We start from the raw sequence: 17,500 nt of genomic DNA, 5'->3' as shown, positions 1-17,500 counted from the left end.
TGTGGTCATCCTATGGTCCTGTGGTCATCCTATGGCCCTATGGTCATCCTATGGTCCTGTGGTCATCCTATGGTCATCCTATGGCCCTATGGTCATCCTATGGTCGACTGACGGTGACTCTGTGTGTCTCTGTCTCAGCTACCTGGGCAGGAAGCAGGTGAAGCCTGGGGAGGAGGAGGAGGAGGTGGAGAACGTGAGGAACCTGGTGGTGGCTGGCTACTCCTACTGGACCCTGTCCTACGTCATCTCCCTGCAGGGGGCCCAGAAGCTGCTCAACGCAGAGCCCCTCTCCAAGATGCTGCCCGTCGACGAGTTCCTGCCCATCATGTACGACAAGCACCCCCAGTAAGTGCAGACGACTCCACTGCCCACTTTAAATATGTTGGCGTTTTTTAAGGGCATTTCTGCTTTATTGGGATAGAGACAGTAGAGATTGACAGGAAGGATGGGAGAGAGAGAGAGGAGGGATGACATGCAAGACAAGTCGAGGGTCGGAATCGAACCAGGAACCTTGTGATTACGTGGTAAGCGTGTTAGTGTGCTACGCCACTAAACGCCCCAAATCTTCCTCTCTTCTGTCGCCAGGTTTGAACAGCTAAAGCTGTCGTCCCACAAATCCAAACTGGCTTGTTTTGGTTCTCGGTGTATATATATATATATATATATATATTATATAGGTTTTTTATGACGCTCTCTCTCTACGCTCGTGATCATAGTTATACTTTTTAGCTTTTTTTCCCCCCGTTTGGTTTTTTTCCCCCGTTGGATTAGAGAACTGTGGTCACACCGTGGTTTGACCTCGCTGGCGTCCGTTTGAAGTCCACCTTCCAGAGGTTTCTGAGTTTTGGCTCCTTCGTACAGAGTGAAGTTTTAGAATAGCTTACCACAGTTCAAACGTTCCCTCTCATTCTGAAGCACCTATTTTTGAAAGTCAAGCTTGTTGTATGTTAGTCTGTCTGTCTGTCTGTCTGTTTGTCTCCCTCTTCCTGCAGCCTGATTTAGCAGTGCAGTTTTCTGTGGTCGACTCTCGACTCTCTCTCTTTGATTGTGTTTTTGTGCGTGCGTGCGTGCGTGCGTGCGTACGTGCTTGTGGGTGGTGTACAGACAGACCAAGTTAATAGAACCCAGAGACTCAGGGAACCAATAGGAGTGAAAGCCAGGCGGGAGTCTGGGGAGAGAGAGGCATGCAGAAGGAAAAGGCCTGTGTCTGTCGTCATGGATGGAAACCTGGCCCACTGCCACCACCCTTCCCCATCCCTATCCCCACCCTCTCTCTCTCTTTCTCTCTCTCTCTCTTTTTCTCTCTCTCTCTCTCTCTCTCTGTCTCTCTCTCTCTCTCCCTCTCTCTCTCTCTCTTTTTCTCTCTCTCCCCTCTGTGGTTCTGATCTGATATGCATGACTTGTCTGCAGAAAATGCACAAAAACCACATGGAGCAGAGCATTCTCTCTCAGTGATTCACTTCTTCCAAGGCTTAGAACCTGCCAGGCTCCCATACTCACCATACAAACAGGCTTTTCACAAATCAATTCAGCGTGCGTCTATTGATAAAATATTTCCCTCTCGTTCTGAGCATTCTTTTTGGCCACAATTTAGACACGTTGCTTTTCATGATGTTACATCTGTTCTAGTGTACCGGTGTGGTGCTGAAGCGCATACCATATCATCCCTGGTCCCTGGTTTGATTCCGGCCATCGACCATATCCTGCATGTCATCCCTCCTCTCTCTCACCCGAGCGGCACCAGAACAACCAACTGTAATATTTTTTTGTAGATTGTTCTAGCAGTGACTTAATGTATATATGCCATTTAGTTGACGCTTTTATCCAAAGCCACTTACAATTTCAGTATATATGGTCCCAGCGGGAATCAAACCCACAACCTTAGCGTTGTTAGCACCATGCTCTACCAACTGAGCCACAGAGGACCACTTGTCCGCTTCCCTACACAGATTTAAAAACCGGTTTGGTGTAAGTATGGGTTGTGTAGAATTGGGCCTGACAGGGCCTGTATACCCTGTGAGCATCACCTCTGACCTGTGACCTCTGCCCTCTCTGTCCAGCGAGGCCCACAAGTCCCATTTCCCCAACCGGAACCTGCAGGCCTTCTCCACGCGCCCCCTGCTGGTCCAGCCCTGCCACTACGCCGGGGACCCCCAGTGGGTGAGCGACACGGAGACCTCCACACTGTGGGACGACGACACCGTCAAGACGGACTGGAGGGGCTCCCACAAAACCCTGAAGGGGGGCGCCCCGCCCAACATGCTGCAGAACTCTTATAGGGACGAGCTGTAGTCTGATAAGTGGGGGGAAAGGGGGGGGGGGGGTGTACAGTAGTGTACAGATACTGTAGATACATGCTCTACTACATGGTCTTCCATGCCCAGTCAACTCAGAGTGTGGGTGTTCTGTGGGTGTGTGCAGTCGGTCTGGTTGAGTGTCCTGCCTGAACTAACGTAAACTTCATTTGTGACATCATGAGGAACGCCATGTTGTCAGCCAGGGCGGGACTTCCTATGACCTGGGAACGCAGTCGGCCAATTGCATCAACACGTGGTCTTCTTCAATGGGTGACTATCTGTGGTTTGTAACTGACGTCATCTACTGGTGCCGTGACCTGAGACCCTGGAGCTGTGTTTACACGATGCAAGCAAACACTCCAGCACAGCGTCGTCCAATTGGATTTAGACCCACTCACAACACAGAAGAACGTTGTCTGCATGGCGCTCCCCACGTAATCACAGTTAATTTAGGGGAGAGCGCCCTCTAGTGGTAGACCTCTGTGGTCTCCCCTGACCTCTTTGTGACATCTTCTCATATCAACAGACCCGACAGGGAGCTGTGCCAAATGTGTCATCAACGATGGTGTCAGTTACTATGACAATCAAGCTACATAGACTGAGCTCGTCTGGTTGTGTGTGTGTGTGTTCATGTCGGTGGTTTACCTAATATGTAGAAATTCCACCCGTCATTACGCGTGTGAGCGATTATTATTTACGTTTTCCTAATTTATTTCTTACAGTATATTTTATGTTTTTTTAAAGATGTGGTTTACAACAGTCATATTAGACAACATGAAACTGAAACCCGCAATGTTGATGAAATTGAGATCTCTGTTAGAGGAAATTAATATTTACTCCATAACTACAGTACCTTGATGTCAGCAACTTAAAAAAAGTAGTACTGAGAATGTTCCAAAGGTGTTTGAAAAAGGATGTAAGTAACTACAATGTTGTAAAAAAACTGTTTTAATAAAATAAGCTACTTTTTCATTATTTTATTTGTTTTTAATTTTAGGAAAATGCACTCATCTTCTGTTTATTTCTCATTTCAGAGGAATAGAGAGTTTATAGTTCTTTACAATGACAGTTAGACCAGTTGTAGTTATGAAAATAATTGATATCATAGTTGTATTGTGCTGATATGGAGAAGCAGGAGAAAGTGTTTTTTTTTTTTTATACTGGCAAGAATGTGCCACAAGAGGGCAGAATGATATAATAAGTCTTTGAATGTCAGGGTGTTCCATTTCACAGTTAGTTAATGTGATTTGCCGGCAATTAGATGATCGAACAGATCAGAGAGAATTACCTACGACTAGAATTCTCAATAGCAACACTTCCTTGAACTGCACCTGTAACCTGCCCTTTATACACACCTCAACACCTAGTGGAAAGTATGCACAGGTGAGGTCATGACTTGACAGATTATTTGGCTGTAGTTCCCTTCTTGCTAACTAGAGGAGCCTGTGACAGCGGTCACAACAGTGTTCTCTCAACATCTCCCATGGAACCTGACAATGATATGAATGTACATTCTGCCCTGTCTACCGTTACCTGCCTTGCAAAGCCTTGTACAGTATGTATTCATCGCTAGCCAAATAATAATCTCTGGCCATGTCTCTCTCGCTCTCTCTCTCTCTCTCTCTCACACACACACACACACACACACACACACACACACTTGCGCCTAACCCTAACCTGGTATGCCCCCATGCAGGGGGTTTGGGTCTTAAATAGGGGGGTTCATTCCTACCCCGGCATTCCAACCTGTGTGTTGGGGTACAGAGTGCCAGATCATGTGACGTTGTTGCTCTTCCCTGAGAGATGACTCAGCAGAACGTCTCGGGACAGGAGAGTCTACATAGGAACTGACATTTTTTTTATTTTTATTTTTTATTATTATTTAACTTTATTTATTCAAGGAAATCCCTTTGAGACCAAGGTCTTTTTTTCAAGGGTGCCCTGATTACAAAAAATATATACACATCACTATTATTTACATCCAGATTTTAAAAGGACACAATTTACACAGGCAATTTTTTTACAGACAACAAATTATTATGTTTTATTTGGAACCAAATCTGACATCATATCACTATAGAATGTATATGGAGAGATTGTAAACTGTTGATTTGTGACCCTCTTTTTCACTCCTTTTCAAGATGTTCTTCAGATGAAATGTCAGACTCTGGGCCAACTGGAGGGATGCAGTAACACACATTTAGACAAGTCCTTTTTTGAACAGTTCAGTTCAGTCCAGTACACACGCACATTCACACGCACATGCACACACACACGCACACACACACACACACACACACACACACACACACACACACACACAGACACACTTCTCGATGTTGTAGTTGCAGAGCTGAAGAGTTCACCTTACCTTCCAGTTTGGGGCTGTCTGGACCGGAGGAATCCCACTTGTAGGGGTGGGGGCCCCAGCTCAAGCTCTGATTGGCTGTGTAGAGAAGGTAGGGTTACTTCAGCTCTGTTCAACATATGACGTAAATGGTAGCCAGCTTGTCAGGGTTGGTGAACTGGAGAGGTGACTTTAACAACGCTGGTGGCCAGCTTGTCAGGGTTGGTGAACTGGAGAGGTGACTTTAACAACGCTGGTGGCCAGCTTGTCAGGGTTGGTGAACTGGAGAGGTGACTTTAACAACGCTGGTGGCCAGCTTGTCAGGGTTGGTGAACTGGAGAGGTGACTTTAACAACACTGCGATGAAGAATCAAGAGTGTGACTTGAACCAGAGCAATCATGAGACACCAGGAGCTGGACTCTTGCCAAGACCAACACATGTATTTGTATCACCCCACTTGATAAATACCCCTACCCACATGATGTGGCTTTGCTGGTTTCCTAATGTGGGTTATGGAATCATTCCTGTGTGGTGGAGTGTGTGTGTGTGTGTGCAAGGAAGACCCCCTTCCCCCTCCCCTCCCCCTCCCCCTCCCCTCCTACTCCCCCTTACATCAGAGATTGGAATAGAAGCTGGCTGAGACCCCCTCTCTTCACTCCGTGCCAGGGCATGATCCATACGTGTTTAATACCATTCCTTATTCCATTCCATACATTACAATGAGCCCATCCTCCTCCTCCCGATGTTTCTACCTCCACCAGCCTCCCCTGCTCTCCGCTCATGTGTAGCCTACTTCACCCCAGGCTGGATAGCTCACCAGAGAGCCACACCGTGGCTCAATAATCATCAGCTAATCTGTACACACCCTACCTTCAGTAGAGGAAAGATTACTGGATTTTCACACACACACACACACACACACACACACACACACACACACACACACACACACACACGCGCGCGCGCGCATACACACATAGAGAGAAAGAGAGAGAGAGAGAGAGACAGACAGAGAGAGAGACAGGGACAGAGAGAGAGAGAGAGAGAGAGAGAGAGAGAGAGAGAGAAAGAAAGTGAGAGTGAGAGTGAGAGAGAGAGAGAGAGAGAGAGCCCAGCCATGTGACCTGAGCTCTCCTGCTTGGTTAGGTCTGAAGTTGAGGTGAAACAGCAGCTGTGGTTTCACGAGCCCTCCAGCTGTGTGTCAGTTATCTCCCACAGGGGGTACATCTCAATAGTCTAACATGGCCTCCTCTCCTCCTCTCCTGTCTTTGACCTTTTAGTGAACTGAAAAGACAAAGCACTCGAAGATCAGGTCAATATATCAGGTCCAGCTGTTACCTTCCAGAGTAGATGGAGGAAAGGAGAGAGGGATCTCTTTATATTGTCTGCATCAATTTAGCATTGTGTACATGCAAAATAAATAATACAAAACACTTTAAATCACTCAATGGTTGGGATCATCTCATGTTTGTTGTACATGTTTGTAAAAGTACAGTACATTCATCATGCTAGGCTGAGGTGTTTTCTTTTTTTATGTAACGTTATAGGTAGCCTATTCTGCTCCCACCCGATGCTTGTAGTGGGAGGAGAGTTGTGTGTTTTGCAGTAACCTCAGTGAGTTGCACATTCCCGGGCCGGAATCAAGCTATTTTTTAAGGGTCGCATAGCCTATGTGTGCATAAGGTACGTGTATTCAAATGATGGGCATTTATTTGAAGTGTATATGTGAAATGCAAACTTAAAAGTGTGTAAAAATAATTTAGCGGTGTAGGCTGCATACTAATCGTTTCGAGGTGACGTGTCGCACTCAGCGGCAACAATGTATCTGGGTCATTCAATCCGTTTCCACTGAACTGTTACAGTGAAGATTACAGAACCGGTTCGCTGCCACAGTAGTAGCGAGATTCACCAGACAGCCACAGCTGTCAACGGCAGCCACGCTGGGAGCCGCAGTTTGCACAACGGCCATTTTCGAGCGGGCTCAGCTCTTCTTTCCTAAACTGGCTTATTTGTCGTAAATCTTACTTTGAATAAATCGCTACTTTGGGGACAGACTACCGTCAAGAGAAACCAAGGACTGTTGTAAGTGTCTTTTTGTTGACACATCTGCAACAGAGTCAGCAGCAGATTCTTCCTGGTTAGTTTTGCACACACAGTCATTTACAGAAGGAAATATTGATACTACACCATGCAAAACTTTTTGCAATGCAATAGGTTACCTGCGTTTAAAAGTGCATGGTCAGTTGTCTAGACGCGTATATGACTACATTATATTTTTCCACATTATATTGCTATATATGTATCTTGTTATATATATGTATATATTATAACGACCCTGTGTAAAGAGGAGTTAACTGTCTTGGTGTTGTAGCTAACGCGGCTGGTTTGTCAGCGGAAGAATGTGAGTTCGATACCCGCTTAGGGCAAGCTGCTCCCCTCCGCCGTTCGCTACAATACATTGCGTCTTGCCGACTTTAACGAACGATGTGATGATGTTAATTTCAACAGTTGGTCTACAATCCGATACGCGTGACAATTCGTGTCCCATCAACAAGTTTATGCACATTGAATCCCTCTTCAAAAGACAGCAGAGAACCCTCAATGTGTTGTGGATTTGCTGTATTGTTGTTATGCTGTAGGCCTATAGTTTGTCTCCAATTACTACTGTTGACAGTCGTTTTTCTACTTATTTTTTTTATCTGCTCAAATGTGCATTATAGTGTTTGTTTTACGTCACAATACATTTTGAAATATAGTGTACTGTTGCTCCTTGATACACATTTTAATCCCTCTCTCCATCTTTGACTTGGTTCCAACCAAACTGGTTTGTATTCCTGTTGGTGCAGTTGAATGGCGCCTCCTATACTGATCTGATCACAATCAAAGAATACCACGACAACGAAAATATCTGGAGACAAACATAGCAAGCTCATATAGAAAGTCAAATCAAATCAAATCAAATGTATTTGTATAGCACTTTGTACATGGACAAATGTCGCAAAGTGCTTCACAACAAAAACAGTACTGAACAACATAAACAATACATACTGTAACGAACGGCGGGGTAGAGCTTGCCTTAAGCTTGCCTTAAGCGGGTATCGAACTCGCAACCTTCCGCTTACAAACCGGCCGCGCTAGCCACAACACCAAGAGAGTTAACTCACTTGGCGGAGCTGCTAACGGGCCTTACACAGGGTCGTTACAATACAATACAAACAATATGTATGATATAACACCAAACCATAGACCCCCAAAAAGTAAGCCAAGGAAAGAACTCCCCAGAGGGGAGAAAAATATAGGGCTATCATTTTCTCCTGTCTGTCTGTGGGACATTTTTTTTCTTAATATAATTATGGTGAGCGTTCTTCAGTCATCCATTTCCTTGGCCTTGCTATTGCTGAGCTCACCAGTTTAATAATCTTACAAACTGTTGATTTCTAAGTCTAAGGTTTTGGTGATGTTTCTTTGCTTTTTTTCCAAAATGTTCAGCCTAACAATGGCTTCCTTGACTTTCACTGACACCTCTTTGGTCCTCATGTTGACAGACACCAATAGCAGACTCCAAAGGCAAATGCAAAGCCTAGAATCAATACTAGACATTGACAGCTCTCTTATGCCTGCACCAATGATGTGACAGAAAACACCTGTTAAGCCAATTTTCCAATACTACTGGGTCCCTGAAATAGGGAGACTACGTATAAAAAGGGTTTTAATTCCTAAATGGTGAAACCAATCTGAAAAAATAAATCATTGAATTAAAGCTGAGAATCTCTACTTTAACCTCAGAGTGACTGTTTGATTTAAAATCCAAACTGTTGGAGCATAGAGCTAAAATAAGACAAAATGCTTCCTCTGTCCAATACTTATGGAGGACACTGTACACTTACTTAGCCTTATTCTCCTCAGACTCAGCCATTGGCAACTGTCTCAGCAGAAAAGTGTCCCTATAAAATGTGAATGTACCTGACAGCGCAGCTTCTCCCGTAGTCCTGATCGCCCCAGACGGCCAGCCCCTGACGCTGTCTCTCTCCTGGCTGCAGGGGCCATGGCCTTCGTGGGGACAGCATTGCGGAGAGTGGCGTCACGTCGGCCGCCCCTCTCCCCCCTGTGCCGCGCCGCCTCCCGCTGCTACAGCACGGAGCCCATTACGGAAAAGAGCGTCCCCTACGGGAACACCCTCAAACAGGACCAGGGCGCCGGCAGCGGGCCCACCAAGCCCGTGCCCACGTCTGCGGACGCCGTGGTGATCGGAGGGGGCAGTCTGGGCTGCCAGACCCTCTACCACCTGGCCAAGATGGGCATGACCAAGGTGGTGCTGCTGGAGAGGGACAGGCTGACAGCCGGGACCACCTGGCACACAGCAGGTACGGCCTGACAGGTGTACGGAGGCCTGGGCGTCAGGGGTCTGTGAATGGATTCATGTGTTTGTGATGCACTGTCTGTGAACTCCATTGTGTGTGTGTGTCTGTGTCTGCGTGTGTGTGTGTGTGTGTGTGTGTGTGTGTGTGTGTCTGTGTCTGTGTGTCTGTGTGTCTGTGTCATTGTGATTGCCTGTGTGTATTAACAATTGTTCATATAACACATTTCTGTTAATACCATGAAAGCTAACTTGCGTAGACATGCCGTGAATTACGTTTTGTTATGCAGACTTTGCATCTGAGGTAAATCCAACTTGCCTTTTTAAGCCTCAGAAAGTGGCTAAGGATTATATAGCTACAGTTCTTGGCATTGCATCAATAGACAGTAGAATAATGAGCACTCTGTGGGGAAAAGTAGAGGCACTGTGACTTCTAAAAGAATGTTTGGATTGGGGAAAACTATTTGACTTGCATATTACAGTTATCTATGTGTGTACATATGGAGGGTTGTGGAGGGCTTTGGTGCACTTATCTGTAAGTGTGTCTGTAGTAGTAGTGTCTGTCTCTCCATTGGTCTGTGTTTCTATCTACCTGTGTCTGTCTGTGGCCACCTGTCTGTCTGTCTGTCCGTCTGTTGACTTTCCTGTCTATGTCTTACTGTCTATCTGTCTGTGTAAACCTTCTTGTCTGTCTGTTGGTCTGTCTGTCCGTCTGTCCCTCTGATGTGTGTGTGTCCTGCTCTGATGTGTGTGTGTCTGTCCCTCTGATGTGTGTGTGTGTGTGTGTGTGTGTGTGTGTGTGTGTGTGTGTGTCTGTCCCTCTGATGTGTGTGTGTGTGTGTGTGTGTGTGTGTGTGTGTGTGTGTGTGTGTGTGTGTGTGTGTCGTGCCTCCTGCGTGGTGTGGCAGGGCTGCTGTGGCAGCTGAGGCCTAGTGACGTGGAGGTGGAGCTGCTGGCCCACACCAGGACCGTCGTCAGCCAGGACCTGGAGCAGGAGACGGGCCTGCACACCGGCTGGATCCAAAATGGAGGCCTCTTCATTGCCTCCAACAAACAGAGGCTGGACGAGTACAAACGGCTCATGTCGGTATGATCAGAATCAGAATGTTGGTTGTGTGGGTCAGAGTCAGGACTGAGAGGGAGAGAGAGAGAGGGAGAGAGGGAGAGGGAGAGGGAGGGAGAGAGAGAAAGAGAGGGAGAGAGAGGGAGAGAGGAAGAGAGGGAGAGGGAGAGAGAAGGAGAGAGAGAGGAAGAGAACATTTGTTTAGAATGTGTGCACGGACGATATATCTGTGGAGATCTGCGAACATCCCCCAGTGAAAGCGTCCGCTCGGACAATCTCCACGCACGTTGCCATTGTTTCGGCTGGAGTCATAGATACACACAGATGTCCGCAAAAGGTATAAATGCAAACCCCTATGCAGATTGATAGCTGTGAAAAGCCTTTAGGATGCGGAAGGTAAGCCTTTAGACTGTCCAGGACAGAAGGCGATGTACTGGGTTTCACCGGACTGGGTTGGATTGAGAGGCTGTTGTGGAAAGGAGGTTATGAGGAAGTTGACAGAGGTTAGGAGGAATTGGCCCCAAGCCAGACAGAATTAGGCTGCTGGGATCAGTCTGAACTGATCCAGACTGGCAGGTTTGGGGGAGAGGGAGGTGAGCAAACAGAGGGTTAAAGGTCAACGTACTGGAGTACTGGAGTCTATTCGATTTCAATGCAGTCAAATCAGGTGGTGATTTGAATTTAGTATATCCAAAATTGAAAAACCTTTTGAGGTAAAAATTTAAAATAAAGCTTCTAAATTTCAGTTTATTGAATGATCATTGGAAAATAAAAAAGCCTTAGTTACAATCATGAACATTTTAATTTCAATTCACTAAATTTCAATTCACCCAACTCTGGCGCTGGCATCCTTAATTTGTCAGAGCATCATAGAGTTGTGGTGTTAATCTAGGGAATTACCACAACAACGATTTCAGTGAGACTTTGCAAAGATGCACAAACACAATATCTGTTTAGTAGGTTTATTAATAATGGTTGCAAGCATAGCACTCTGCACCTGACGGACAGAGAGCCCCGACACAAGTTACAACACCTACTTTGTACCCTTCAGATGGTCCGATTACAGGGTGGGGTTTTCACACGGGCGTATATCAATACCCAACCTTGAAAACAGGTGGCATGATCTCTAATCTATATTATATATCTATAATCTATACGCAATCCTTGATAACATTCTGAGGCAGCTCTGAGAAACAATGGTCCCACAGTCACTTTATGGATTAGGAGGTTAACAACCGGAACAGATACGTTTCTAGTATGCTAAAAGTTACTTGAAAGAAGAATCACACAGTACACTCAGTAAATGAATATAAGCTAACACAATTAATGATCACCATCCATTGTCATTACACATACTGATTTTTCCATTATAGTGTCATAGCATTATATAGCATTATATAACATTATATAGCATTATATAGCATTATATAGCATGATATAGCATCAAAGCATCGTAGCATCATAATGTCATGTGTTTCCCTCTACAGCTGGGGAAGGTGTACGGTATTGAGTCCTACGTCCTGTCTCCCGCCGAGACCAAAGACCTGTACCCTCTGATGAACGTGGACGACCTTTACGGAACCCTGTATGTCCCCAAGGATGGCACCATGGACCCCGCTGGCACCTGCACCACCCTGGCCAGGGCAGCCACCGCCCGGGGGGCCACGGTAAGGTGCCTCCTCCACCTACTGCCTCCATCACTCTGACCCCACCTCAACCTACTACCTCCTACTACCCCACCTCCATCACTCTGACCCCACCTCAACCTACTACCTCCCACTACCCCTCCTCCTCCTCCATCACTCTGACCCCACCTCAACCTACTACCTCCCACTACCTCCCCCTCCACCTCCATCACTCTGACCCCACCTCAACCTACTACCTCCTACTACCCCTCCTCCTCCATCACTCTGACCCCACCTCAACCTACTACCTCCTACTACCTACCCCTCCTCCTCCATCACTCTGACCCCACCTCAACCTACTAAATCCTACTACCCCTCCTCCATCACTCTGACCCCACCTCAACCTACTACCTCCTACTACCCCTCCTCCTCCATCACTCTGACCCCACCTCAACCTACTAAATCCTACTACCCCTCCTCCATCACTCTGACCCCACCTCAACCTACTACCTCCCACTACCCCACCTCCATCACTCTGACCCCACCTCAACCTACTACCTCCTACCTCCCACTACCCCACCTCCATCACTCTGACCCCACCTCAACCTACTACCTCCCACTACCCCTCCTCCTCCATCAGTCTGACCCCACCTCAACCTACTACCTCCCACTACCCCTCCTCCTCCATCAGTCTGACCCCACCTCAACCTACTACCTCCCACTACCCCTCCTCCTCCATCACTCTGACCCCACCTCAACCTACTACCTCCCACTACCCCTCCTCCTCCATCACTCTGACCCCACCTCAACCTACTACCTCCCACTACCCCTCCTCCTCCATCACTCTGACCCCACCTCAACCTACTACCTCCCACTACCCCTCCTCCTCCATCACTCTGACCCCACCTCAACCTACTACCTCCCACTACCCCTCCTCCTCCATCAGTCTGACCATCACTATGTCTACTGTATACATACCAAGACACATTTCAGTCACGACACTTACGTCGGTTTAATCATTGTTTAATGAAGATGGTAATACATTTAAGTTTGTTTGCGTAATTGGATGTGAAGCTCTGTGAAGCTCCCTGCCTGAAGCTAAACGACATAAAATACACAGTAACAAACGCCCCGTAGGTAGGTTACATACAACGAACAAACGCCCCGTAGGTAGGTTACAAACAACCAACAAACGCCCCGTAGGTAGGTTGCATACAACCAACAATGGTGGAATGTTCCCAAGGAATAGCAAAGACACAGTCTATACTTATCTGTTATTACCATGTAATTACTGTCATTATATGTGACGGTTAGTATATGTTATGAGTATATCCTCTGATGGTTTGTGTGTGTGTGTGTGTGTGTGTGTGTGTGTGTGTGTGTGTGTGTGTGTGTGTGTGTGTGTGTGTATCTCTGTGTCCTCTCAGGTGGTGGAGAACTGCCCGGTGACAGGTATCCAGGTGAGCACAGACGACCTGGGTGTGAAGAGGGTGAAGGCCGTGGAGACGGCCCATGGAACCATCCAGACTCCATGCGTCGTCAACTGTGCTGGTGAGTCCTCAGCCTGCATTCACCGGAACATTCCATCTGTGAAAAAGCTCTTTTCACATATTTCAAATGTTTACAATAACAATGTTTACAATGACATTTACAATAATATGTGGATGGCCTTAGGCTTAATTCCTTCCTGTTGTAAAACGTCTCTTTTCGAGACTGTTACACTCCTCACCACTGCGTTCATTCCTCACCTATCAGTCAGTTGCCTTTTTCCGCCAGCAGAGGGCAGTCAATGCCAGAGTAACTTCAACATCTGGGCTATGTTCAGGATCACCAGAGAGTTACAAACAGTCTTGAAAGAGAAACGTTGCACATTTCATCAGAGCTTGTTGTCAAGGCCATATATATATATCTATATATCTATATATCTATCTATATATATATATATAGATAGATATATAGATATATAGATATATATATATAGATATAGATATATATAGATATATATATATGGCCTTGACAACAAGCTCTGATGAAATGTGCAACGTTTCTCTTATATATATATATATATATATATAATTATAGCTATATATATATATTTAACTATCTTTGATCGCCAACGACATTGTTGTTAAAAACTAAAGCGAGAGTGAAAGCGCGTTATGCGATGTTCCTCAGTGAATTCAGCGTTTTAGCTGTGTTTTTTTCAACACGGTGACATGAATAAACGGCAGTTGGGTTTTGATGATGCAATCCAGCGCCGTGCTGGTCAGAATTCCTGGGGAGAGCCCTGAGGTCCGTGGTCTGAGCTGGACAAGCCCGTCGTCCAGGACGGAGGGTGAAGGCTGTGTGTCTCTGTGTCCTGGCAGGTGTTTGGGCCACCAAGCTGGGGGACATGGCGGGCGTCAGGGTGCCCCTGGTCGCCATGCACCATGCCTACGTCGTGACGGAGAGGATCGAGGGCATCCAGGTGAGTCCTCCCTCCCACCCGCCCGCCCGCCCGCCTGCCTCTGCGGTGTAGTGCAGGGGAGGCTGGCAGAGGTAGAAATCGGAGGACGGGCTCATTGTAATGCATGGAACGTAGTGAGGAATGGTATCAAACACACAATTCCTCATTGGAAACCCCATTGAAAACCCCATTGGAAACCACACTTCCGTACCCCAGTGGAGCTGTGAGACTTCACGCTGTGAGATATGTGATAGTGTCTTCAGTGCTCATCACCACCACCACCACAGCCTACCAGCAGGGGGCACTGTGACACCACCAATCCCCTTCTGAGTTGTGGGGTACTGTGGTGAGGGTGGCCTGTGTGTGGGCCCTCTCTGTACATCAGCCTTGGGTGTGTGTGTCTGTCTGTGTTTGTGTGTGTGTGTGTGTGTGTGTGTGTGTGTGTGTGTGTGTGTCTGTGTTTGTGTGTGTGTGTGTGTGTTTGTGTGTGTTTGTGTGTGTTTGTCTGTGTGTGTGTGTGTATGTGTGTGTGTGTGTGTGTGTGTGTGTCTGTGTGTGTGTGTGTGTGTGTCTGTGTGTGTGTGTGTGTGTGTGTGTGTGTGTGTGTGTCTGTGTGTGTGTATGTGTCTGTGTGTCTGTGTGTGTGTGTCTGTGTGTGTCTGTGTGTGTGTGTCTGTGTGAGTGTGTGTGTGCGTGTGTGTGTGTGTGTGTGTGTGTGTGTGTGTGTGTGTGTATGTGTGTGTGTGCAGGGCAGACATTACACAGTACACTGCAAAAATACAACAGACTCCATGAATCTGCACCGCCACATATAAGAGTCATGGAGGTTACGCAACCTGTCAGGTCAAACGCCTCATTTGACTCTGTGTGTGTGTGTGTGTGTGTGTGTGTGTGTGTGGGTGTGTGTGTGTGGGTGGGTGTGTGTGGGTGGTGTGGACGAGTACAGTGCCTTCGAAAAGTATTCAGACCCCTTCACTTTTTCCACATTTTGTTGTTCTAGACTCAATTTAAAATGGATTAAATTCAAACAATTTGCCATGAATCCACACACAATACCCCAGAATGACAAAGCGATAACAGGTTTTTAGAAATTTCAGTACAATTTCAGTGTAACTGATTCCTATTAATTCCAAAATTACATGAACTATTATCCTTGCATTAAGATGGACTCAGTTCAATTTATTGAGTGATCTGTTGATGACATTTTTGCATTTTAGCTAGTTTTTAGAGTGTCATAGCAAAGGGTCTGAATATTTATGTCCATGAGGTATTTCTTCATTTCAATTTGAATAAATCTACAGAAATTTCAAAAGCCTGTTATCGCTTTGTCATTCTGGGGTATTGTGTGTGGATTGATGGTAAATTATTTTAATTTAATCCATTCATTTAATCCATTTAATTTAATCCAAGTCTGAATACTTTACGAAGGCACAGTATATAAGATTTTGTATTAATTTTTCAATGGATGCAGACTATAGAGTGACTTGTGCATACAGAGCTGTGTGTGTGTGTGTGTGTGTGTGTGTGTGTGTGTCTGTGTGTGTGTGTGTGTGTGTGTGTGTTTGAGGCCAGGCTCCTGTATTGACCTGCTATGCGTACACCTGTCACGTGTAGCTAAAAGCCAGACTTCAGACATCGGCCGGAGGAGGGTGAGGAGGAGGAGGAGGGTGAGGAGGAGGAGGAGGGTGAGGAGGAGGGTAAGGAGGAGGGTGAGGAGGAGGAGGAGGGTGAGGAGGAGGGTAAGGAGGAGGAGGAGGGTGAGGAGGAGGGTAAGGAGGAGGAGGAGGGTGAGGAGGAGGGTTAGGAGGGTGAGGAGGAGGAGGAGGGTGAGGAGGAGGGTAAGGAGGAGGGTGAGGAGGAGGAGGAGGGTGAGGAGGAGGGTAAGGAGGAGGAGGAGGGTGAGGAGGAGGGTAAGGAGGAGGAGGAGGGTGAGGAGGAGGGTTAGGAGGGTGAGGAGGAGGGTTAGGAGGGTGAGGAGGAGGGTGAGGAGGAGGATAAGGAGGAGGAGGGTGAGGAGGAGGAGGGTGAGGAGGTGAGGAGGAGGGTAAGGAGGAGGGTGAGGAGGGTAAGGAGGAGGGTGAGGAGGAGGGTAAGGAGGAGGGTGAGGAGGAGGGTGAGGAGGAGGGTAAGGAGGAGGTGAGGAGGAGGGTGAGGAGGAGGGTAAGGAGGAGGGTGAGGAGGTGAGGAGGAGGGTGAGGAGGAGGGTAAGGAGGAGGGTGAGGAGGTGAGGAGGAGGGTAAGGAGGAGGGTGAGGAGGAGGGTAAGGAGGAGGGTGAGGAGGAGGGTGAGGAGGTGAGGAGGAGGGTAAGGAGGAGGAGGAGGGTAAGGAGAAGAGTGAGGAGGAGGGTGAGGAGGAGGGTAAGGAGGTGAGGAGGAGGTGAGGAGGAGGGTAAGGAGGAGGGTGAGGAGGAGGGTAAGGAGGAGGAGGGTTGGTCTCCTCCTCCTGCATCACTGTGATCCATACAGTGTTTCAACACCGACTAATTGTGACAAATAAGGGCCGCAAAGGTCACTGTCAACACACGACGCGTTCCCTGTTGAAAGGCTCCTCAGAACGGATACATGGACAGCGACACCCATTCATTTCACTTACCGTCCACACTCCATGTATTAGACTGATGACTGAAGAGGAGAAGGAGCAGGAACCTACTGTAATACAGGAGTGTGTGTGTGTGTGTGTGTGTGTGTGTGTGTGTGTGTGTGTGTGTGTGAATGTGTGCGTGTGTGTGTGTGTGTGTGTGTGTGTGTGTGTGTGTGTGTGTGAATGTGTGCGTGTGTGTGAATGTGTGTGTGTGTGTGTGTGTGTGTGTGTGTGTGTGTGTGTGTGTGTGTGTGTGTGTGTGTGGGTGTGTGCGTGTGTGTGTGTGTGTGTGTGTGTGTGTGTGTGTGTGTGTGTGTGTGTGTGTGTGTGAGTGAGTGCCTGCCCGCCCGTCTGTCTGCGAGCGAGTGAGAGATGAGGAAAGGAGGTGCAGATGTGAATACTGTCTCCTCTGTTCCCCTGAGAGAACACGTGCGTGTGTGTGTGTGTGTGTGTGTGTGTGTGTGTGTGTGTGTGTGTGTGTGTTTAATACCGTCTCCTCTTTTCCAGAACATGCCCAACGTGAGGGACCATGATGCATCTGTCTACCTCCGTCTCCAAGGTGACGCCCTCTCTGTGGGGGGATATGAGCAGAACCCTGTTTTCTGGGACGAGGTAAACATCACCACACACACACACACACACACACACACACACACACACACACACACACACACACACACACACACACGTATGTGTTTACAATGGGTTTGTTGGGACTAGTTGTCAGTGTGTGTTTGTACTGGTGTATTGATGTGTGTGCCACATGATGTTATTTGGGTGCTT

At 47.2% G+C, this 17,500-nt stretch overlaps 2 protein-coding genes across 4 annotated transcripts in view; both read left to right on the top strand.

Annotated features, from left to right (window-relative positions):
* The window catches only part of cercam (cerebral endothelial cell adhesion molecule), an 11,178-nt gene extending 7,915 nt beyond the window's left edge, over nucleotides 1-3,263 (top strand). Inside the window, exons 11-12 of the mRNA XM_083670884.1 lie at nucleotides 139-345; nucleotides 2,061-3,263. Coding sequence (XP_083527010.1) covers nucleotides 139-345; nucleotides 2,061-2,292 — 439 coding nt within the window. The 3' untranslated portion in view covers nucleotides 2,293-3,263. The remainder of the gene's footprint in view (nucleotides 1-138; nucleotides 346-2,060) is intronic.
* Nucleotides 3,264-6,267: 3,004 nt separating this feature from the next.
* Nucleotides 6,268-17,500, top strand: part of sardh (sarcosine dehydrogenase) — a 53,717-nt gene continuing 42,484 nt past the window's right edge. The window contains exons 1-7 of one of the 3 annotated variants that reach the window (XM_083669525.1): nucleotides 6,268-6,328; nucleotides 8,686-9,009; nucleotides 9,911-10,089; nucleotides 11,553-11,732; nucleotides 13,118-13,241; nucleotides 14,057-14,157; nucleotides 17,225-17,329. In XM_083669525.1, coding sequence (XP_083525651.1) covers nucleotides 8,691-9,009; nucleotides 9,911-10,089; nucleotides 11,553-11,732; nucleotides 13,118-13,241; nucleotides 14,057-14,157; nucleotides 17,225-17,329 — 1,008 coding nt within the window. In that variant the 5' untranslated portion in view covers nucleotides 6,268-6,328; nucleotides 8,686-8,690. Of the gene's footprint in view, nucleotides 6,329-6,560; nucleotides 6,783-8,685; nucleotides 9,010-9,910; nucleotides 10,090-11,552; nucleotides 11,733-13,117; nucleotides 13,242-14,056; nucleotides 14,158-17,224; nucleotides 17,330-17,500 lie in introns of those variants that run through there. The other 2 variants (XM_083669524.1, XM_083669523.1) reach the window with 2 other exon arrangements.

Source organism: Argentina silus, assembly GCF_951799395.1.
Source record: "Argentina silus genome assembly, chromosome: 5".
Taxonomy (NCBI): domain Eukaryota; kingdom Metazoa; phylum Chordata; class Actinopteri; order Argentiniformes; family Argentinidae; genus Argentina; species Argentina silus.
This window is presented reverse-complemented; position numbering and strand designations above follow the sequence as displayed.